Raw genomic sequence first — 23,161 nt, 5'->3', positions numbered from 1 at the left:
ACTTGTGCCAAGAGCCCAAGCCGGGCCTTTGTCCACATCACCCACTAGGCACCCCACAGTCCTGCCTGATTCCCTTTCCTCACCCCATTCCTCATGGTCTGTGTTCCACCCCAGGCCACCCCAGCTGCAAAAACGGATCATTTTTCTGTTCCCGCTACATTCCTGATCTGGGGAATGATGTTCCCTGTTCCAACCCCTCTTCCAGGTTTCCTAGTCCCCAGAGAGGGCCATCCGAAGTCCCCCAGCTCCCTTACACATCCTTTCCTTCTTCCCCACACTCACACCCACCCCTGCCACCTGCATCCAACCACAAAGTCCAGTCAGTGCCCACCCTGGAAGTTTATCCTGAATTCACTGCCTTGCCCATCTTCCATCCACTGACTTGGTCCAGGCCAGCCCCTACCCTGCCTCTGTGACCCCCTCTACCCTCTGACTGCCCCCAAGACCTCCTATCTCCATCATTCAATCCCCAAATGTCCCCAGTTGTCTAAGACCACAGCTGGGATGGTAACAACAGCTAACAACAGCTAACAATAGCAGATACTAACAAAGGCAGTCAGCTGTGTCTCTACTTAGAAAGGAAATGGACAGGATGAAGGTGCAGAGCACCACAGAGCAAAGCCACACAGGCCCGCCCTTCTGAGAAATATGATACCTTTTCCAGGAATTGACTGAGTTTCAGTAACTCAGGGGCTCTCTACATATCCACAAGCCTGCTTTGCATCCTCCTCCCATTCCCAGTGAGTCAATCGCCCCTGATTTTCCATCCAGATGCTGTCTGATTGTTGGAGAACTGGTTCCTGTCTGTTTGTAGCCTTGAAATAAGTTGGTTTTCACCCAGATGAGAAGCAAGTGAGTGCATCCCATATGTTGATTGGATAGTCAGTAGCCATCCCTCCCCGTGATGCACGTATATACCACAGTCATTCACCTTCTCCCAGGCTCACAATCCTGCTGTTCATCAGGCAGCAGGCAACCCTCCAGCTCCAGTTGATGCACCGTGAGTAGTCTGAAGCTGCTCTGGAAGCCCCTTTCTCTTTGCCCACGATTGGTTTGGAAGGGGAAGCATGACTCAGTTCTGGCCAGTGAAGAGGAAGAGCAGGCCAGCCAGGGGGTTATAGGAAAGACTATTCCCTGGAGGAAAAGAAAAAAAAAAAAGACAAGTGATGGGAAAGATCTTCCTTTAGTGCATTTGGACATCGCCAGGAAAAAATGTGCCCCTTGAGGCTGCTGCAGCCATGGTGACCACCAGGGTGTCACTGGGGACACAGCACCAGCATGATGGAAAAGCCTAGGTCCTTAGTGGCCTCGATGAGCTACTGAAATGGATCTGAGTCACCAGCTTCTGTCTTCCTATTACAGAGTCAGTGACTGCCCAGGCTGTCAAAACCTGTTTTAGTTAAGTTCTGCTTCTTGCAGCCAAATGCATCCTACAGGGGCATCGAGGTCCTGGGTCCCACATGCCACGAGGCACCCACCTCCTGAAGGCTTGTCCCGTGGAGTGCAACACCCCATCTGGCCCACCCCATGGCTTCTGCCCCAGTGTTTCCTAGAGTCGTTACAATGGCCTAGAAGGTGTACTAGGGGGTTGGCACCTCTGAGCCTCTAAATGCCTCTCTTCCTGGAGTAGGAACAGTCGTCCAGGATTTTGTTGAAAGAGACCTTGGGTTTCTCAAGCAAGGCCAGATGATAGCACCAGCCTCCTACTCTACTTCCAGGGGGCTTTAAAGTCCCAGTGACTTTATGTTTTGAGCTAGGTAATCATTGACCTTTCCACTTACAGCAAATCATAGTCTCCCTTTAAAAAAAAAAGAAAAAAAGTTTACAGCTTTGTAGTTTTTAAGAAGAGAAGAAAAGCGAAAGCGAAATTCTTAGCTTTAACACAAAAGCTGGTGTGAGAGCAGAAAGATTGCAGTACTGCTCTGGCTTGTGATGGCTTCGGTAAGTCCCCTGAAATTCCCCACCACTGACTCTAAATGAGAGGGCAGCTCCCCTCCTGTAAAGGCCGGATCTTACTCTTCCTAGAGCCTGTCTGGAGATGGCTTTCATAGGAAAATATATTGGTTGTTTAAAACTCCCTTTTCCTGCTGGAACCGCGAGGTCTTGGGGCAGAGTGAGCTTCCTGTCTGCACCCAGTGCAGTGGGGGGTAGGGACTTCCATGGGGAGGAGTGGTGGGTGCTCTGGGGGCCGCAGGGAGGAAGCTGGCGTGGCAGCAGAGGGGGCAACCCTGGGACAAGGGAGATGAATGCGGCCCACCTGCTCTGCCTCCTCCATCACCCAAGGCATCAGTCCTGCTGCAGAGAATGCACTTGCATTTCAGCGTTCTGTTACTGAAAAGCTCTCTCCCAAGCAGCCAGTGTTTCTGAATGAGAGAAGTTTCCGTGGGAGGGCAGGCTCCTTACCTAGGGTGCAGCTGGAAAGGAACAAGCCAGATTCCTGCCATCACTGAAAATCAACCAATTCTGGGAAGAGGTGTCATATTTCTAAAGAAAGGAGGGATCAAGCCTCGCTCTGAGCTACTTCATGCCTGGTTCCTGCCCCATTTCCTTTCCAAGTAGAGACACAGCTGATGTTCTGCCTTTTCCCTGTCTGCTGTTGCCAGTACCCTGGCCATGGTCTTAGACATCTGGGATTACTTAGGGATGGAGTGAACAGTCCATCTATATGTTCTCCAGATGGAGACAGGAAGTGGGGTGGGGGTGGGGGGTTCAGGGGTCAGAGGGAGTCACAGGGGCTGCCCCGGACCAAGTCAGTGGACGGGAGATGAGGAGACAGTGAATTCAGGGACAATTTTTAGGGTCAGCCTTCTCAGTTGGACATGAACTTAAGAAAGAAAGGGGAGGTGAGACGAGTCCAAGTTTCTCTGTAGATAATTTTGCTGCTGGGTGTATACACACACACACACACACACATATATCTATATATTTACAAGCTTGTTTCTCTGTATAGCTCTCCTTTCACTGGCATTTCCTGGGACACAGTGAACTCCTTGAGTCTGTGCACCTACTGGCAGCTTATTACTTGACCCCATAGTACTCATGTCCAAAATGTCTTTTTCTAATCTATAAACTCCTTGAGGGTTGGGTCTCTGCCTTGCCTTTAAGTCCTGGATTATTCATGGAAAAACTCATTTAAATTCCCCTTTGGGGAGCCCTGTGCTCAGTCGCTCAGTCGTGTCTGACTCTTTGCAACCCCATGAAAGGTAGCCTGCCAGACTCCTCTGTCCATAGGATTCTGCAGGCAAAAATACTGGAGTGAGTTGCCATTTCCTTCTCCACTGAGATCCCTGACAACCTCCTAACTCTCACCCAACAATTAATGTACTTTTTTTTTCTTCTATTCTGGAAAACAAATGAGGTTCATAAATTGTGACCATTGTCCAGTGTTCTGAAATTGGTTCTCAGTAAGGTCTGGGTGACTTCTTCTAGGAAGATAAATTATAGTTACTGCAATAAGATAGCATGACTTGTCTGTAAAATTGCAGCAAAAAAAGATATTTTTCCTGCCACATGGGATACTTCTTGGCAGTTTTAGTGCTTCTATAAATAGAAATGAACTGCCCTTGACCCTGCTTCACAGCCACTAGAGACTGGTGATGAGCTATTCCCACTGCCCATCATTGCTATCCTAGGGGAGGCCATACATGGGGGAGTCCACACTCCCTACTCATCTTTGATGGAGTCTCTCAGTCAGGCCAGAGTTTGGAGGTGGGATGTGGGCAGGCCCCTATGGGTCTGTCCCCTAAGAGCAAGGGGTGAGTGGAAAAGGACAGAGGGCTGGAACAACCTCTGAGGAGCTCTGTCTCCAGGTGTCCCAAAGGGATTTATGGTTGGTTTAGATGAGGGAAGTCCAGATCGGAGTGCCCCTACCTGCAGCTCTTAGCACAGTGTCTGGTATTGGGACCTCAGTACATTGAATGACAATGATCTTGAAAATCTCCTGACTGTTCTCAGGCTCTGGGCCACTGCTCCCATCACAGGGCGGGGCTCTGATGAGTGTTTCAGCATCCTTCCCACCTTCCCCTGCAAACGCACGCAAACCCTCACTCCCACACATGCCCACTGTGATGTAATGAGAAATGTATATTTAGTCTTGGTCCTGGGTTCCTGCCACAGAGCTTCTAAAACCCGAGTAATTTCCTGAGCAGTAGGGTACAGAGGCAGAGAAGACAATGGTAACCCACTCCAATACTCTTGCTTGGAAAATCCCATGGATGGAGGAGCCTGGTAGGCTTCAGTCCATGGGGTCGCTGAGTCAGACATGACTGAGCGACTTCACTTTCACTTTTCACCTTCATGCATTGGAGAAGGAAATGGCAACCCACTCCAGTGTTCTTGCCTGGAGAATCCCTGGGATGGCGGAGCCTGGTAGGCTGCCGTCTAAGGGGTCGCACAGAGTCAAACACGACTGACGTGACTTAGCAGCAGCAGCAGGGGAGAGAGGAATCCGTTTCATCATTCAGAAGAAGCCCCTTTCAACTGACCAAGTGATCAAAGAGCTGGAAGTAGCATTAATCACCAATGGGCAATGATCTCATCAATGGAGCCTACATAATAAAGCCTCCATAAAACTGCTAAGCTGGGGTGTTGGTGAGAGCGTGGAGGTGCTGGAGAGCAGAGTTCCTTGGAGTGGGCAAGGATGCTCTGAATCCCCCTCAGCCCCACAGCTTGCCCTCTGCATTCCTGAGTTGCATATTTTCTAGTAAACGGGTCATCTAGCAAGTAAACTGTTTTCCTGAGTTCTATGAGCTGTTCCACCAAACCACTGAGCCCAAGGGAGGGGACTGTGGGAACCATCAATTTACAGCCAGTTATTGAGAGCGCAGGAAACAACTTCAACTTGCACCTGGCATCTGAAGCTCAGTCTCCTGGGACTAAGCCTGTAGGGTCTGCGCTGACTCCGAGCCGTGAGTGTCAGAACTGAGTTAAACAGTGGGACACCCAGTCAGTGTGCACCGAGGATTGAACTGCTTAGTGTGGGAAACCCACACATCCGGTGTCAGAAGTACAGGAGTGAGCACAGTGCAGAGAGAGTTTTCCTTTGCTTGTCACACGCTCATGCACGCACTCTCACCTTTAGGAGGAGCAGCCAGGGGGACATTACTGCCAGAGGCAGACTCCACCTGTCTGCCAGGCTCTGGGTCAGGTAGGGGGAGTGTCTGTGGAATACCATTGCCCCTAGATTTGGCAGCCTCTGCAGGGCCCCCAGGTGGGCAGCTCTAGTCAGATAACCTGTGTGCTTGCCCGACAGTCACTGTGGTGGTCAAGACGATGGCCTGGGAATCAGGCGGCCTAGAGCTGAGTCCTGCTCACATCACTCAGGGGATGGGTGGTTTTACAAAATCTCCTCTCCATCTCTGAGCCTTGATTTCCTCTTTCATCACACGGGGTTCACAACAGTGCCCACCTCATAGGTGGGTTGTGTGAATTTATTGACTATTCCTGTAAAACTGGTCAACAGAGTCTTTGGCTCAGAGTAAGCATTCAGTAAATAATATACTAGAAAGAGAAACAATAATGTAGAAGTCCCAGCGAGGTGTGCACTTTGCAAGTAGTAATGACAGGTGGGCAGGCCCATAGTGCCTGGCAGACATGTGAAGTGGGCCGGGCACCGGCATGGCCGGCGGGCTCAGGAGGAAGTCCTGGAGAGCTGTGAGATGAAGGCCGCTGAGCTGCTCCCTCTGGGCTGAGCCCCACCCTTGGTTCCCAGCTTTCCCATCACCTCTAACGGCCTTCTTCTTGGTTTTGCAGCCTGAACCCCAGCCCGGAGACCTGATTGAAATCTTCCGCCCTTTCTACAGACACTGGGCTGTCTACGTTGGCGGTGGATATGTGGTCCACCTGGCACCCTCAAGTAAGGGCACCCAGGGCCTCCACCGTGCTGAGGCTGGAAGCAGAGGGGATGGAGGAGCTGTGGGTAACAGGGGACCCCAATATTCCTCTTGCTCCCCAACTGGCAGTTGGTTCCTGAGTGCTACAAGAAGATATCTAGGTGTAGGGCCATGGTTTTCAAACTCTGCTCCTTGGAACCCAAGGGGTGTGCAGAGAGATTGAGGTGGGATTTCAAGGGGGCAGTTCTACTATAATGCATTGTATATATTATGACCTTGTATAAAATATATTCAACTTTTAACTTTAATCTTCATTAAATAAATCACTTGGAAAGAGCACAGGTGCTTGGGCAGCAGAGGTGACTGTGGATCCAGTTTCATTCTCCACCCTCAGTTTTCTCATCTGTAAACTGAGGTTGAGAATTCTTAACTTGGGGTTTTGTTCTGAGGATTCCCCCACTCCCTTTTCCTAAATTACTTAAATGTGGACAAACCTAAATGCAGTAAAATGCACAATATAGTCAAGTGTATAGTCAATGAATTTTTAAAAATATATCCATCCATGTGACGATGAACAGATCAAAGCCTAGAACATCTCCACGGCCCTTAAAAGCCCCTCATAGCTCTTCAGGACCCTCTCTCCCTCCTGAGAGGCAGCCACTCCCCTAGATCCTCCTGCTTTTTTTGCCTGTTCTAGAACTTCAGGGCAACTCTTGTGTCCAGCTCTTTCACTGGCCCCATGAAGTCACCCATGCTGTTCTTACTTCTCCATTGCTGTGTATCCTCAGACAATGGGAATCCCTCAATTTGTTAACCACTCTTCTGCTGATTGGCATTGGATGTTTCAGTTGTAGGCTGCTCTGCGTGTGGATGCTGTGGACATTCTTGGGTGTGTCTTCTGCTGACCTAGGATGGTAGCAAAATCAGTGACCTCATGCGGCATTTACAGAGAAATCAAAGTAACCAGGGTAGAATCACTGTCCCACCCTGATCAACCAAACCACCAATCTCGACATCCACAGAATCTGCCTTTGCCCTTATTTATAAAGACAGCCCCTGGGGTGGACTAGCGCCCTGGACTCCTCCTCTTACTTTCATAAGCATTTTGCCCTCAAATTCCCTCCTGCCTTCTGTGTTGTTCCTCTTGCCTTTGAAACTACTGGAGTATCTCCCACTGGTAAACGAAGACCCCCTTGACCACACATTCTAACTAACTTCCCATGGGGTAGATCTCTTGTCTGCCATGGCCATTGCTGGCTCCTCACTTCCCATCCTCTCTTCTGTTCTGAGGGGTATTTACGCCCCTCCTGGAACAGCTCTTATCAAGGCTTCATCAATATCCTGGTTCCACGTCTTCTTGCTTCTCTGCAGCATTTAGTACGAGTGACCTCTTTCTATGCTCCCTGGCACTGCCTTTCTTCCTTTCCCTCTAGGCCCTTCCTTGTGGCCTCCTGTGGGAGGGGCATGGGGTGGGTTCCTCCTCCTCTCCCTTATCTCTCATTTTTACTCCTCCCTCATCTGTGCCCTGGATTCTAATACCTTCTATTTGTTGATGTCTCCCTAACACCACAACCTTAACTTAGGCTTCATCCTGCTCAGCTTCAGACTTGTATAACCTCTTGACTACTTGGCATCTTCACTTAGGTGTCTAACTGGCATGTTGAACTTGACACACCTCAGATGGAGGGCTCCAGACGACAACATCATTCAGTTACTTAGACCAAAAGTCTACACATCATTCTTGATCCTTTTCACCCTGTATCTAATCCATCAAGAAATCCTATTGGCTTTATCTCCAAAGCAGACCCTCAATCTGATCACTTCTCAGCATCTCCACTGATGTGCCTGGGGTAAGATACCATGCTCTCTCACCTGATGCTACTGCAGTTCTGCTTGGTCTCTCTGCTTCTTGTCCACGATTGTCAGTCCTTCCTTCACTGGGCAGCCAGCATGATCATTGTAAAATATAAATCTGATTATGTCACTCCTCTCCCTAAAATTTCAACTGGCATTTCTGTCACGTATAGAAAAAATTTCAAATCTGTGCTGTGGCCTCTGAGCCTAGCATGGTCCGGCCCAGGCTGCTTATCTGATCTTCCTCTTCTTCTTCTCTCCTCTTGGGTCTCCAGACTTCACTGGCTTTCTGGCAGCCTTCCTTCCTGAGGTCCTTGCTTTTGCTCTCCCTTCTGCTTGTGATGCTCTTTCCTGGCTCTCACCAAGGCTGCCTCCCTTTCATCATTCAAGTCTCAACTCACATGGCCATTCCTGGGCATGGCCCTCCCCAGCCTGAGCGAGGGCAGCCTCCCCTGGTCATCCTCTCCTGTGTGACTTCACTTAATCTTCCCCACAGCCTTTTCAAAACCTGAAAGTGTTTTCTTTGTTCTATTTGTTCACTGTCAGTGTCCTTTCACTAGAGTGTATACTAGTTGAGGGCAGGTACGCTGTCAAGTTCATGGAAGGCTTCAGCACCTTGGACAAGACCTGGCACATAGTAGGGCCTCAGTATTGACTGACTGTGCTGAGTGGGTGTAACTGCTGGACAGGAGACAGGAAAGGCATGACAGGGATCTGGGTAGACAGTGTGATACCCGTCACTGGGTGAGAAATGCTCCTTAAAGGGAAAAGATGCTTCTATCTACATCTTCTCATTGGAGCTTCACAGGAATCTTGTGAAATAGGTGAGGCAGCGGGATTGTCCTCATACTGCTGAGCAAATGGTGGAAGTCAGAGCTGGAAGGAAACTTAGAGAACAGCCCAGTACTAATGAGAGCCAACACTTGCTGGGCACTAACCCTATGCCAGGCACTGGTGGAGGCACCTTACCTAATCTGTTTCTTAAATCCTTGCAGCTCCTTGTCCACAGCTGTAGGCACAGGTGGGACTTAATTGGACCTGTTCAACAAGGAACTGGGGACTCAGAGAAGTTAAGCAACTTGTCCACAGTCATATAGCAGAGTGTCGTAGTGGTGGGACTCAAACCCTGACTCTTACTCTGTCTCCTGCCTTTAAACCTGATGCTCTGCTATGAAGTCTGAGGTTCCCTAAATTTCATTCATTGATTATTTGCCATATGCATGTGACCTTTCTCCAATTGTTTAATTGGTATTTTCTTTAATGTTGTTGTTCACTTGCTCAGTCGTGTCCGACTCATTGTGACCCCATGGACTGCAGCATATAAGACTTTCCTGTCCTTCACCATCTCCCAGAGTTTGCTCAAACTCATGTCCATTGAGTCACTGATACCATCCATCTATCTCATCCTCTGTCATCCCCTTCTCCTGCCTTCAGTCTTCCCCAGCATCAGGGTCTTTTCCAATGAGTCAGATCTTTGAGCCAGGGGGCCAAAATGTTGGAGCTTCAGCTTTAACATCAGTCCTTCCAGTGAATATTCAGGATTGATTTCCTTTAGGATTGACTGGTTTCATCTCCTTGCAGCCCAAGGAACTCTCAAGAGTCTTCTCCAACACCAAGTGCAAAAGCATCAATTCTTTAGCACTCAGCCTTTTTTATTGTCCAGCTCTCACATCCATACATGACTACATGGACCTTTGTCAGTGAAGTAATGTCTCTGCTTTTTAAGATGCTGTCTAGGTTTGTCATAGCTTTTCTTCCAAAGAGCAACCGTCCTTTAATTTCATGGCTGCAGTCACCATCCACAGTGATTTTCGAGCCCAAGAAAATAGTCTCTCATGACTAACTTTAAAAAGGAAAATAATTCTTTTAAAAGGAGCCTTAAATTCATAAATTGATGTGTGTTCATTAATCCATCTTAGCTTGTATTTGTGGATTCCCAGCACTGGCTCAGCTAAGTAACGTGATGTGTCTAGACCATGCAGTGATGGAACCAGAATCAGCACCCATTGCTTCTGCCTCTGAGCCTGCGCACAATCTCACCAGGGTGGCACCCAGCATGTGGAGTGTAAGGAAGCCCTCACTGTTGGGTGTTGACTCTGAACTTGCACCTCTGGAGCAGGAATCTCCTGAAATTCTGTGCCCCAGGCACCTTGCTTGCCTCTCCCCAGTCCCAGGATCTTATCTGCCCGCCAAAGGGCTGAAGGTGGATGGGTCTCCAGAGCTCCCCTGACCCAGTTCCCACGCTGACCCTTTCAATAGACTCGGGGCTCAAACACAGCATCTTCTTCTATTTACCTCACTGAATCTATTAAGCACCTCCTGCCCTACTAGGAGAAAATCTGAATTCCTTGATTTTCTAAACCTCAGAGTTGTTCTCAGGGCAGAGGGGTTCAGCCCTCTCTGGAAAGCTGAGCAGAACAGGACCTGGACTCTGATCAGACCCTCTGGCCATTGCTTGTTGCTGTCACATGGCGTCACAGTGCAACATGGGTCCTGCCACATGTAATGGGATGCTTCCCCTCCTGGGAGAGACCAGGGGTTCCCAATCATGGCAGGGCCACAGAGGCTTTCTGAGGAAATGAGTCTCAGCTGTGATGTTCCCTGGGGTACACCTCTTTAATGCAAGCCCAGTTTTCAGTCTTCATACCCTCCCTACATGATATAAGCTGGTGAACTCAACAGGAATCTCTGTGCAGGCACCAGCTTTTGCTCCACACCATCCTGGCCCCTGTATTGACCCCAAATCCCTTTCTTCAAGGCAGCTTTATTTCTGGAAATCTGTTGCACCTTCCAGCCCCTCAGCATTGACCAGGGCTGTGCGAATGTACCCCTCCTTGACCTCCCTGGTGTCACTCCCCTGGGAGCAGCTGCGGGGTTTTGGTCCCTTTATTCCCAGAAGGATGGAATCCCCTTCTGCAAAACCATTCAAGTTTTCTGCAGTAATCAGCTTTGTGTGTGTCAGAAAAGTGGAGCCTTTGCAGGGTCACAAACAATTCACACTCTCTTCCCCCAGGGAAGTGGGTGTGCTCAGGGCCCATACTGCACAATCAAGAGGGCCACTGAAGTGTCACAGGGTGTACAAGGCCAGCTTCTCTATGTTAAAAAAAAAAATCACAGCAAATCATAGGATTTTACTCCTCCTTATTTCAGATAAGAAAACCAGGGACCAGAGACCACAAGGGTTTTATCCAAGGCCACACAGCTCTGACCCTGACTCATCTGCTCATCCCATTGTGGATGTGGTGGATGCTAGGCTCCCACCAGCCCAAGACCAATCGTGTTCCTCATCCTGAATCCACAGGTGAAATCGCGGGAGCTGGTGGGGCCAGTATCATGTCTGCAGTGGCCGACAGGGCCATAGTAAAGAAGGAACGGCTGTGTGACGTGGTTGGGAGAGATCCGTACAGGGTCAACAACAAGCACGATGACAAGTACAACCCATTCCCTCCCAGCAAAATCGTCCAGTGGGCAGAGGAGCTGGTGGGCCGGGAGTTGTACTACAGTCTGACCAGTAAGAACTGCGAGCATTTCGTCAATGAGCTGCGCTACGGGGTCTCCCGCAGCGACCAGGTGGGTCCTCAGTGTGTCCCTAGCTCCATGGTCTCTTAGTTTCTTATTTCTCTGCTGCTTCTCTCACTCAGGTAGGCCACATGCCCCAGAAGTTGCCTTAAGATATAGAGGATAATGGTGACAACAGTTAATTCTACATGCCAGGATCGAACTTGAATTGGTTGCTGTATGAGTTCCTGTGGCTGCTGTAACAAATGGCCAGAAATTCAGTGGCTTAACACAACACAAATGTATTGTCTTATAGTTCTGGAGGTCAGAAGTCTGAAACAGGTCTCACGGGGCTAACATCAAGGTGTAAGCAAGGCTGTGTTATTTTATAGAGGCTCTCACAGACAACCTGTTTTCTAGTCTTTTCCAGCTTCAAGAGGCTGCCTGCATTTCTTGGCTTGTGGCTCCCTTTCGTCTTCAAAGTTAGAAATGGCTGGTTGAGTCTCTCTCAATTGCATTACTATGATACTGACTCTACTCCTTCCCCCTTCCATCAGAAACTTTGTGATTACATCGGGCTTATCTGGAAATCCAGAATAATCTTCCTATTCTAAGGTAAATTGATTAGCAACCTTAATTCTATCTGCAATATTAATTCTCTCTCTCCATGTAGCATAATGTATTTACAAGTATTCGGAATGAGGACATATTATGGAATTAAGACCTAGACATCTTTGGGGGCTATTTTTCTGCCTACCAGTTACTCTTTACACTGGGTACGGTTATTGTCCAGGGAGCTCCTCTTGCTGTTATTCTAGAAAGATTTCCCTCTCTTGTCTCCTGCAGCAGAGCACCATCTTCCATTTCTCATGTCCTTTTTCTTGGTTTGTTGTTATTGTTGAATAGCTAAATTGTGTCTGACTCTTTTCTGACACCATGGACTTTAGCCCTCCAGGCTCTTCTGTCCATGGGACTTTCCAGGCAAGAATACTGGAGGGGGTTCCATTTCCTTCTCCAGAGGATCTTCCCAATCCAGGGACCAAACCCATGTCTCCTGCTTTGGCAGGTGGATGCTTTACCAATGAGTCACCTGGGAAGCCCTGTCTTGCTTTACACATTTCTTGTGGTGGAAACTCCTTCAGCAGCTTCCTAAAAAAGGATGCATGGAAGGAGAATTTTTTTGAGATCCTGTGTGTCTGAATTATTTTTCAATTTACCCTCCCACTTGATTTAATAGTGTGTATAGGTATAGAATTCCAGGGCTTCTCTGGTAGCTCAACTGGTAGAGAATCCTCCTGAAATGCAGGAGACCCTGGTTTGATTCCTGGGTCAGGAAGATCCCCTGGAAAAGGGATAGACTATCTACTGCAGTATTCTTGGGCTTCCCTGGTGGCTCAGACAGGAAAAAATCTGCCTGCAATGTGGGAAACCTGGGTTCAATCCCTGGGTTGGGAAGACCCCCTGGAGGAGGAGGGCCTGGCAACCCACTCTAGTATTCTTGCTTGGAGATTCTCCATGGACAGAGGAGCCTGGTGGGCTATCGTCCATAGGGTCACAAAGAGTTGGACACGACTGAGCAACTAATCACATAGGTATATAATTCTAGGTTAGAAATTGTTTTACTTTAAGATTTTGAAGGCATTCTTCCATTGTCTTCTTGATTCCAGCATTGCTATGATGAAAGCTAAAGTAATTCTGATTCCTGATCATTTCTCAGTTTCCTGTTTTTCTCTCCTGCTCTAGAAGATGTAATGTCTTGTCTTTACCCAGTGTTCTAAAATCTCACACTAAGGTGCCTTGGCATAGGTCCTCTTTTATCCTCAAAGCACCATTTCAATCTGAAAACATATATCCTTTTGGTCCTAGTAAATTTTCATGAGTTATTTCACTCTTGCTTCCCCGCCTCTGAGTTTCCGCTAGTCCCTCTTTTTGGAAAGTTTATTATTCAAAGGTTATACTGACTGGATTATTCCTTCATTTTTACCTTGGAAGCTGTTTTCTATACCTTCATCTTTTCTGCTGTTCCTTCTGAGAGATTTCCCCAAATTTATTTCTAAAATGTCTATTGAGTTTGTAATTTCCATCATATTTTTATTTTCTGAGAATTGCTTTTATTCTCTAAATATTCCATTATTTTTAATAGCACTGTGTTCTTCTTTATTGTTGATGTTGTTTAGTCACTAAGTCATATTTTATTCTTTTGCAGCCCCATGGGCCATAGTCCACCAGGTGCCTCTGTCCATGGGATTTCCCAGGCAAGAATCCTGGAGTGCCTCCTCCAGGGGATCTTCCCAACCTTCGGTTCAGTTCAGTCGCTTAGTCATGTCCGACTCTTTGCGACCCCATGAATCTCAGCACGCCAGACCTCCCTGTCCATCACCAACTCCCGGAGTTCACTCAAATTCATGTCCATCGAGTCGGTGATGCCATCCAGCCATCTCATCCTCTGTTGTCCCTTTCTTCTCTTGCCCCCAATTGCTCCCAGCATCAGGGTCTTTTCCAATGAGTCAGCTCTTCACATCAGATGCCCAAAGTATTGGAGTTTCAGCTTTATCATCAGTCCTTCCAATGAACACCTAGGACTGATCTCCTTTAGGATGGACTTGTTGGATCTCCTTGCAGTCCAAGGCACTCGCAAGAGTCTTCTCCAACACCACAGTTCAAAAGCATCAATTCTTTGGCGCTCAGCTTTCTTCACAGTCCATGTCTCACATGCATATATGATGACTGGAAAAAACCATAGCCTTGACTAGACGGACCTTTGTTGGCAAAGTAATATCTCTGCTTTTTAATAGGTATCTAGGTTGGTCATAACTTTCCTTCCAAGGAGTAAGCGTCTTTTAATTTCATGGCTGCGATCACCATCTGCAGTGATTTTGGAGCCCAAAAAAATAAAGTCTGACGCTGTTTCCACTGTTTCCCCATCTATTTCTAATGAAGTGATGGGACCAGATGCCACAATCTTCATTTTCTGAATGTTGAGTTTTAAGCCAACTTTTTCACTCTCCTCTTTCACTTTCATCAAGAGGCTTTTTAGTTCTCTTCACTTTCTGCCATAAGGGTGGTCTCATCTGCATATCTGAGGTTATTGATATTTCTCCCGGCAATCTTGATTCCAGCTTGTGCTTCTTCCAGCCCAATGTTTGTCATGATGTACTCTGCATATAAGTTAAATAAGCAGGTGACAGTACACAGCTTTGACGTACTCCTTTTCCTATTTGGAACAAGTCTGTTGTTCCATGTCCAGTTCTAACTGCTGCTTCCTGACCTACATATAGGTTTCTCAAGAGGCAGATCAGGTGGTCTGGTATTCCCATCTCTTTCAGAATTTTCCACAGTTTATTGTGATCCACACAGTCAAAGGCTTTGGCATAGTCAATCAAGCAGAAATAGATGTTTTTCTGGAACTCTCTTGCTTTTTCAATGCTCCAGCAGATGTTGGCAGTTTGATCTCTGGTTCCTCTGGCTTTTCTAAAGCCAGCTTGAACATCTGGAAGTTCACAGTTCACATATTGCTGAAGCCTAGCTGGAGAATTTTGAGCATTACTTTACTAGCGTGTGAGATGAGTGCAATTGTGTGGTAGTTTGAGCATTCTTTAGTATTGCCTTTCTTTGGGATTGGAATGAAAACTGACCTTTTGCAGTCCTGTGGCCACTGCTGAGTTTTCCAAATTTGCTGGCACATTGAGTGCAGCACTTTCACAGCCTCATCTTTCAGGATTTGAAATAGCTCAACTGGAATTCCATCACCTCCACTAGCTTTGTTCATAGTGATGGTTTCTAAGGCCCACTTGACTTCACATTCCAGGATGTCTGGATCTAGGTCACTTTCACACCATCATGATTATCTGGGTCGCGAAGATCTTTTTTGTTGCCCTGCTTCATTCTGTACTCCAAGGCCAAATACAGTTCTGTGTATTCCTGCCACCTCTTCTTAATATCTTCTGCTTCTGTTAGGTCCATACCATTTCTGTCCTTTATCGAGCCCATCTTTGCATGAAATGTTCCCTTGGTATCTCTAATTTTCTTGAAGAGATCTCTCGTCTTTCCCATTATGTTGTTTTCCTCTATTTCTTTGCATTGATTGCTGAGAAAGGCTTTCTTATCTCTCTTTGCTATTCTTTGGAACTCTGCATTCAGATGTTTATATCTTTCCTTTTCTCCTTTGCTTTTCACTTGTCTTCTTTTTACAACTATTTGTAAGGCCTCTCAGACAGCCATCTTTCTTTTTTGCATTTCTTTTCCATGGGGATGGTCTTGATCCCTGTCTCCTGTACAATGTCACAAACCTCCATCCATAGTTCATCAGGGACTCTATCTATCAGATCTAGTCCCTTAAATCTATTTCTCGCTTCCACTGTATAATCATAAGGGATTTGGTTTAGGTCATACTTGAATGGTCTAGTGGTTTTCCCCACTGTCTTCTATTTGATTCTAAATTTGGCAAAGAGGAGTCATGATCTGAGCCACAGTCAGCTCCCAGTCTTGTTTTTGCTGACTGTATAGAGCTTCTCCATCTTTGGCTGCAAAGAATATAATCAATCTGATTTCGGTGTTGACCATCTGGTGATGTCCATGTGTAGAGTCTTCTCTTGTGTTGTTGGAAGAGGGTGTTTGCTTTGACCAGTGCGTTCTCTTAGCAAAACTCTATTAACCTTTGCCCTGCTTCATTCCATACTCCGAGGCCAAATTTGCCTGTTACTCCAGCTGTTTCATGACTTCCTACTTTTGCATTCCCGTCATCTATAATGAAAAGGACATCTTTTTTGGGTGTTAGTTCTAAAAGGTCTTGTAGGTTTTCATAGAACCGTTCAACTTCAGCTTCTTCAACGTTACTGGTTGGGGCATAGGCTTGAATTACTGTGATATTGAATGGTTCGCCTTGGAAACAAACAGAGATCATTCTGTCGTTTTTGAGATTGCATCCAAGTACTGCATTTCAGAATCTTTGGTTGACCATGATGGCTACTCCATTTCTCCTAAGGGATTCCTGCCCACAGTAGTAGATATAATGGTCATCTGAGTTAAACTCACCCATTCCAGTCCATTTTAGTTCACTGATTCCTAGAATGTCGACATTCACTCTTGCCATCTCCTGTTTGGCCACTTCCAATTTGCCTTGATTCACGGACCTGACATTCCAGGTTCCTGTGCAATATTGCTCTTTACAGCATCGAATCTTACTTCTATCACCAGTCACATCCACAACTGGGTATTGTTTTTGCTTTGGCTCCATCCCTTCATTCTTTCTGGAGTTATTTCTCCACTGATCTCCAGTAGCATATTGGGCATCTACCGACCCAGGGAGTCCCCCTTTCAGTATCCTATCATTTTGCCTTTCATACTGTTCATATTTCCCAACCTAGGGATCCTGAATTGCCAGGTGGATTCTTTACCACTGAGCCACCAGGAAGTCCCTCTTCTTTACTGTATACATTCCATTGTCTAAAGACAGTTTTTTTTAAGATGTTATCTTTTCTTTCTCCAGATTGCATTTTCCTTCTTGTTTTGCTCTCTGTCTTCTATTTCAGTGGTCCTGCTAGATGTCTGGTACATCTGGATTGTGGGCTCATGATTAAGAGTAGGGGACTTGCGGAGTGAGATCAGAGGGCACAGTGGCTTGTTGACTTTGACTTTCACTTCAGAGTAGACTGGGAACCCTCATATTGGTACCTTTCATTGTTTTCACTTGGGCCAGTCCGATTCCCCAGAAAAGTTTTCCTGACTCTTATGTAGAGGGTAAAGTACTGGGAGCAGAGGGGATGGGAAGTCCAAGAGTCTCCATTTAGCACATTTATGGCCTCTCAATCCCTTTTTGGAGGTATGACACCCACACCCTCACATGTGCTTCTGTTTTCAGACCCCCAAATCTTCTGATTTTCATTGTGGTTAAGGAGGGGCCTCAGTTCTCTCTCTCTTTCATCCACTTCCAGAAGTACCTGGTGATGTCAATATGTGATCTTCTTCAGGGATTCTGTTGTATACAGTTAGCCCCTGACATATAAACATTCAAGTTTTGAACTTTCAAAGATGCTAACTTGTGTTCCAGCAAAGTCAGGAATGAGTGACATTGAAGCTTGCCCTCCATCTCCTATTCCTGACAGTTCAACCATCTCCACCTCCTCTCCCTCCTCCAGTCAGTAACTCTTCTTGTTGTTCACGTGACACCAGCCCCTGGATGCCAGCTGTCGTTCTTCACTACTGTCCTTTTCAACGTACTATACTGTAAGATTAAAAATATATCAGAGGTTTTGCCATATTGTAAAGTTAAAAAATAAAATAAAAAATATATATCAGAGGGACATCCCTGGTGATTCCAGTGGTAAAGAATTCACCTGCAAATGTAGGGGACACAGGTTTGATCCCTGGTCCAGGAGGATCCCCTGTGCCACAACTGCTGAGCCCAAAACTACTGAGCCCAAGTTTAGAGTCTATGCTCCACAACAGAAAGGAGTCCCCACTTCCTGCAACTCAAGAAAGTCTGAACACAGCAATGAAGACCAGTGCAGCCAAAAATAAATGAATAAATATTGTTTTTAAATGTATGAGAACTCTATTTAAAGGATGGCTCAGATGGTAAAGAATCTGCTTTCAATGCAGGACACTGGGGTTCGATTCCTAGGTTAGGAAGTCTCCCTTGAGAAGGGAGTGGCAATCTACTCCAGTATTCTTGCCTGGAGAATTCCATGGACACAGGAGCCTGGCAGGCTGCAGTCCACGAGGTTGCAAAGAAACAGACACAACTGAGCAGCTAAAGCTTGCACTTTCAATAAGTATCTTTGAGTGTGATAATAAAGAATTTAAAGTAAAATTTTTGAAGTAAAAAAAAATGTGTTCTTTATTCTTTGTTTTTGTTTTTTATGTATTTTTTGTGTGAAAAGTATTATAAATCTTTTACAGTACAGTACTGTATAGTTCATTGTGTTACTTGGGTACCTAAGCTAACTTTGTTGAACTTATAAACAAATTGGACTTAAGAATGTGCTCTCAGAACTGACCAGGTTAGTGTGTAGGGGACTTATTGTATTTAGGATTAATATTCAGCTTTTTCCACAGCTGCCTTAGCTTTTAGTGTTCTCTGAGTCCTAGTGGAATTGTGCCTAAAATTAATGTCTTACTTTATTTTTATTTGGAGTTCAGGAAGGAGTGAAATTTGATACATGTTCTGTTTTTACCCTGAAACTTTCTCTTGTTTTTCCTGTTTTTTTTTCTACTACAGGCAATATAAGTAAGGTATCTTAATAATTTAAAGTATAACATCACCATTCTTTTTCATAGTTGAGTCATTTATTGAAGAACGTGCAAAGAGCACTTGGCGTCTGGCAGGTCTGGGCACTGGGGATACACCAAAGATGAAGACAAGGGAGGGCTCTGTTAGGACCCAGGTCAGAGTTCATTGAGGAGGATTCAATAGCAATTCCTCTTCAACTTTATACGTATCTCAAGAGCTCCCTGTTGATCAGCCAGGATTTCAACCATCTGGCTTCATCTCACTGTCCTTTCCACAGTCACCCTCTGGGGATCTGTCTGCTTTAAAAACCCACAGGCTGAAGGGAATTTCCTTCTTCAGGCCTGTGTATGTCATTGGCCAGCTGCCCCATTCACAAATTCCTTCCTCAAGCTGCCCTCCTCTCTGCACTTCCCTGCCAATACTTGTTGACTCCTGAGTTTGTCAAGGAGGCTATGAGGCACATGAAGCTCCCTGAGCTGGACATCCTTGTTGAATGTACAGTCTGTACTCAGCTTACTGACACAGAGTCTGACTCACTCTCCTGTCTCTTGCAGGTCAGAGATGCTGTCACAGCAGCTACCATCTCTGGAGTGGGCCTGATAGCCCTATCCGCTGGAGTCATGTTCTCAAGAAACAAGAAGCAAAGTCAGTGACCTGAAGGGAGTGTCTTGTCAGCAGTGACATTATACATTGAGGGGAGTCTTGTTTCCCTAGACAGTTTTGAGAGAGTTAACAGGCAGGTTCATAGGGAGTTCAAGGCCCCTTTAAGGAGGAAGTAAACTTTCTTTCTTTTTCATATTCTTTTGCCTTAGTCTCGTAGGCTCAGTAAGCTATGATATATCTTTCCAAGGATGGGCTAATTTGAAAAGCTCTGTGTTAATTTTGCAACAGTCTATTTCATTTGAAAACTGGCCTTTTAAGCATAATATATCTTACTGCTGGGTATGCTTTTCTCAGACTCTATGTTAGTCATTATGTCACTATGTTAGTCATTATAACTGTAACAAATGTTGCCTGGGAGCCTGTTTCCTCACTGCTTACACAGCCATAACACATCTCTCTCAGGGACAGAGTACTTGAAACCCGTTATTCCAGACTAGTTTTGGGCCAACGCTATCTCAAGATGTATGCTCTGGAGAGGGTCTGGATAAAACTTTCTCAGTCTTGAGGCATTCTTTTTATCTAGTCTCAGCAACCAGTTGAAAAGTATATAATGCCCTGCTTAAACTACTGAGGTGGGTGCTCTTTCTACCCCCTTTTGATACCTATGTCAGAAGCTTTCTCTGTCCTTTTACATTAAACAAAAATATTTGCTGCACAAAGCTCTGAGTGACTGAGACTGCATCTTTGGTCCCAGAGTTAAATCTCCTTTGGAGACCACAAATTCGACACCAAACACCATAAGCTATCAGATTCTGGTTTGGTTTGTGGATTTCATTTTTTCTTACAATAATAAAAGTTCAGTTCAGTTCAATCACTCAGTCGTGTCCGACTCTTTGTGACCCCATGAATCACAGCACGCCAGGCCTCCCTGTCCATCACCAACTCCTGGAGTTCACTCAGACTCACATCCATCGAGTCAGTGATGCCATCCAGCCATCTCATCCTCTGTCATCCCCTTCTCCTCCTGCCCCCAATCCCTCCCAGCATCAGAGTCTTTTTCAATGAGTCAACTCTTCGCGTGAGGTGGCCAAAGTACTGGAGTTTCAGCTTCAGCATCATTCTTTCCACAGAAATACCAGGGCTGATCTCCTTCAGAATGGACTGGTTGATCTCCTTGCAGTCCAAGGGACTCTCAAGAGTCTTCTCCAACACCACAGGTCCGTGTGAGATGAGTGCAATTGTGCAGTAGTTTGAGCATTCTTTGGCATTGCCTTTCTTTGGGATTGGAATGAAAACTGAACTTTTCCAGTTCTGTGGCCACTGCTGAGTTTTCCAAATTTGCTGGCACATTGAGTGCAGCACTTTCACAGCATCATCTTTCAGGATTTGAAATAGCTCAACTGGAATTCCATCACCTCCACTAGCTTTGTTCGTAGTGATGCTTTCTAAGGCCCACTTGACTTCACATTCCAGGATGTCTGGCTCTAGGTCAGTGATCACACCATCATGATTATCTTGGTCTTGAAGATCTTTTTTGTACAGTTCTTCTGTGTATTCTTGCCACCTCTTCTTAATATCTTCTGCTTCTGTTAGGTCCATACCATTTCTGTCCTTTATCGAGCCCATCTTTGCATGAAATGTTCCCTTGGTATCTCTAATTTTCTTGAAGAGATCTCTAGTCTTTCCCTACCAGGGTCCAGCCCCGGTGGATCCAGGGAATTCGAAGGGGAGACAGCATCGGCGATCAGGATACGACAGAATTAAAGATATAAAGAGTGGTTAAATAAGGATAGCTCAGTGAGAAAATTCAGTGGAGAAAAGAGGCTGAATAACTTGGTTTATGTGGAAAGCTAATAAAATTCCAAAATAAGGAATTTACATCACCTACCTAGGCCGCAGGCATCCTCTTGTTCTCCCGAAGGAGAGGAGATACTAAGGCCTCCCCGGTCAGATCTTAGAAGCCCAGGCAAAATTAGTAGGCTTGACAAGCCTCCATGCCCCAGATGGGAATTCAGCAAGAAGGTGAGAGAAAGAACGACATGGGGAGACCAAGTTTTGGTGAACAAGGCCCACACTTTATTTTCCAAAGTAGTTTTTATACCTTAAGTTGTGCATGGAGGATAATGGGGGAAGGGGTAGAGTTAGCAGTAAGCCAGGCTTTCTTCCTGAAAACTTATCATATGCAAAAGTTTAGGTGAATTACATCATCTTCTGGCCAAGAGGCCTGTTAACATTTTAAGATCCTTTCTTCAGAAAACTTATTTTTCTCTAAAGGTGATTATTCTAAAGTCAGGTGCCACCCTCCAAAAGCATTAGATAGAGTTGCATTCCTATAGGGCAAAGGTGTGGTGGGCTATAACAAGAAAAGAATTAACTCAAGGGTCCAAGGTTACAAACATTAAAGGTACTACTTACATTCCTATACACCAATTATATTCATCAATACACTCACAGAGACACAGTAAGTAATGGATATGGAAACTTAGCAGCAAACATTGACCCAACAAGTGAAAAACCCTTCACCAATACAATTTCTAATCAATCTTTTAACTGCTCAAAGGAATCTGTATTTAGACAGTTTAGAACATCTCATGCGTCTCATGGTTGGGAGGCTGTGAACAATCACATGTGGCCGGAATACCTTCAGAGGAGTTTGTAGGTTGAAACACTCTTGTCATGCCCAGAAACTTTATCAACTAGAGCTGTAAGTTAACTCCTTTTCAGAGAGAGGTGGTGGGGGACAGCCCCCCGTAAAGTCACAGGTGTAGGTGAGAGCACAAAGCAGTAAAGTAGGCAGGCTCTGGTTTTCGGGGTAGATGTTCGAGAATTTCCAGGGGGACTCCTGAGGCTCGATCCCGCCTTTGCATGTGCCCAGCCTCCTTCCTCATGACCTTTGCCACGGGCGGAGTTCCTCATGCTGGCTCCCGGCATTTCCCATTCTGTTGTTTTCCTCTATTTCTTTGCATTGATGGCTAAGGAAGGCTTTCTTATCTCTTTTTTCTATTCTTTGAAATTCTGCAAATAATAAACAAAACCCAATAAGGGAGGATTTTATTGGGGGACATGCATCGAGAACTGCCTGGCATGAAGTCTGTTGAGGTTGCAGTGAGGCTCTGTTCCTGCTGATGCCAGGCTGTGCTCTGGCTCTTTGGTGATTTTCTCTCACTTTCGATTTGTGGGCTGTGTTCTTTACCTGTAGGAAACAAAGTCCAGCTCTGGATATTTCAAGTAATGGGTGTTTCCAGTTGTGTAGGAACAGGTCAGCAGCAAGACAGACAGACAAACCTGACTGATATGCAAGAACAGGAACCAAGGGAAACCAGACTCTTGACCTGGAACTAGACCCAGGCCAGCTTCCAGGAGTCAGCAGCTGGAGTCTGTAGATGTCCAATGGGGCTCAAACCAAACCAAACCACAGCCATAATGAAAATTATACGCTGTGGCCAATCTTGTTTAAAACCTCCCCTGCTCTCCACAGCTTTTCTCTGCCTTATCACTTCAACCCTCTAGTGATCCTGCATCCTCTCTTCTTGGGGCTTTCATGGCCCCCAAGTCTCTGATCCCACACCCACTCCTGTGGCTTCTCTTCCCACATCCGTTTAGCTCCATCCCTACCCTGGCCCGAGAGGAGCTCCTAGCACAAGCTCCTGAGAAAGAATCTGATTGGCTCACTCACCACACTGAGCTGTCTACCAATTGGTTGACTGCCATTGGGTCAGGTGGCCCCACTAGACCGATCAGCTCTGCCCAGTGGAGCCAGGTCACATGGTACAAGGCTGTCTCAGACCTTATGGAGTATGGTTGTGGATGGTCCTATACCTGACCTGCCTGCTGCTGAGGCCTCTGGAGAGGGCTTAGTGAAGGAGGTACGACCATTCCTGGTTGGACCTTTGAGATTTTCTGCTATCACTCACTGGGCTTGGCAAATGCTCAAAGTGACCATTTTCCTGAAAAGAGCTTTCATGCGTTCCTCAGAAGCACCCTGATGGGGCCAATTTGTCCTTCAGTCCACAGAACAAGTCTTCTCCTCCATCTAGTTGCCAGTGTTTCCTTGATCAGCTCTGCTTGTATAGGGACCATCTGTCTGTGGAATCCTGGACAGAACTTATAAATGGCCCCTTGCCAGCTCCCTCCTGCTTGGACC

At 46.2% G+C, this 23,161-nt stretch overlaps 1 protein-coding gene across 2 annotated transcripts; it reads left to right on the top strand.

Annotated features, from left to right (window-relative positions):
* The first annotated feature begins 1,815 nt into the window (after positions 1 to 1,815).
* On the top strand, positions 1,816 to 19,891 carry LOC147341976 (phospholipase A and acyltransferase 3-like). 2 transcript variants are annotated; one of them, XM_086384475.1, is made up of 4 exons: positions 1,816 to 1,941; positions 5,752 to 5,854; positions 10,987 to 11,255; positions 18,969 to 19,891. In XM_086384475.1, exons 1-4 carry the CDS (start codon positions 1,933 to 1,935, stop codon positions 19,065 to 19,067), a joined length of 480 nt encoding a protein of 159 aa, XP_086240601.1. In that variant the 5' UTR covers positions 1,816 to 1,932; the 3' UTR covers positions 19,068 to 19,891. The 2 variants fall into 2 exon arrangements, with proteins under 2 accessions (XP_086240601.1, XP_086240602.1); XM_086384476.1 differs by lacking the exon at positions 18,969 to 19,891 and adding an exon at positions 11,741 to 11,816.
* The last annotated feature ends 3,270 nt before the right edge of the window (positions 19,892 to 23,161 follow it).

Source organism: Bos grunniens, chromosome 29 (assembly GCF_055505025.1).
Source record: "Bos grunniens cultivar Pamir isolate PY7600 chromosome 29, Bosgru_T2T1.0, whole genome shotgun sequence".
Taxonomy (NCBI): Eukaryota; Metazoa; Chordata; class Mammalia; order Artiodactyla; family Bovidae; genus Bos; species Bos grunniens.
The sequence above is the reverse complement of the archived record's forward strand: the minus strand, read 5'-3'. Positions and strand labels throughout refer to the sequence as shown.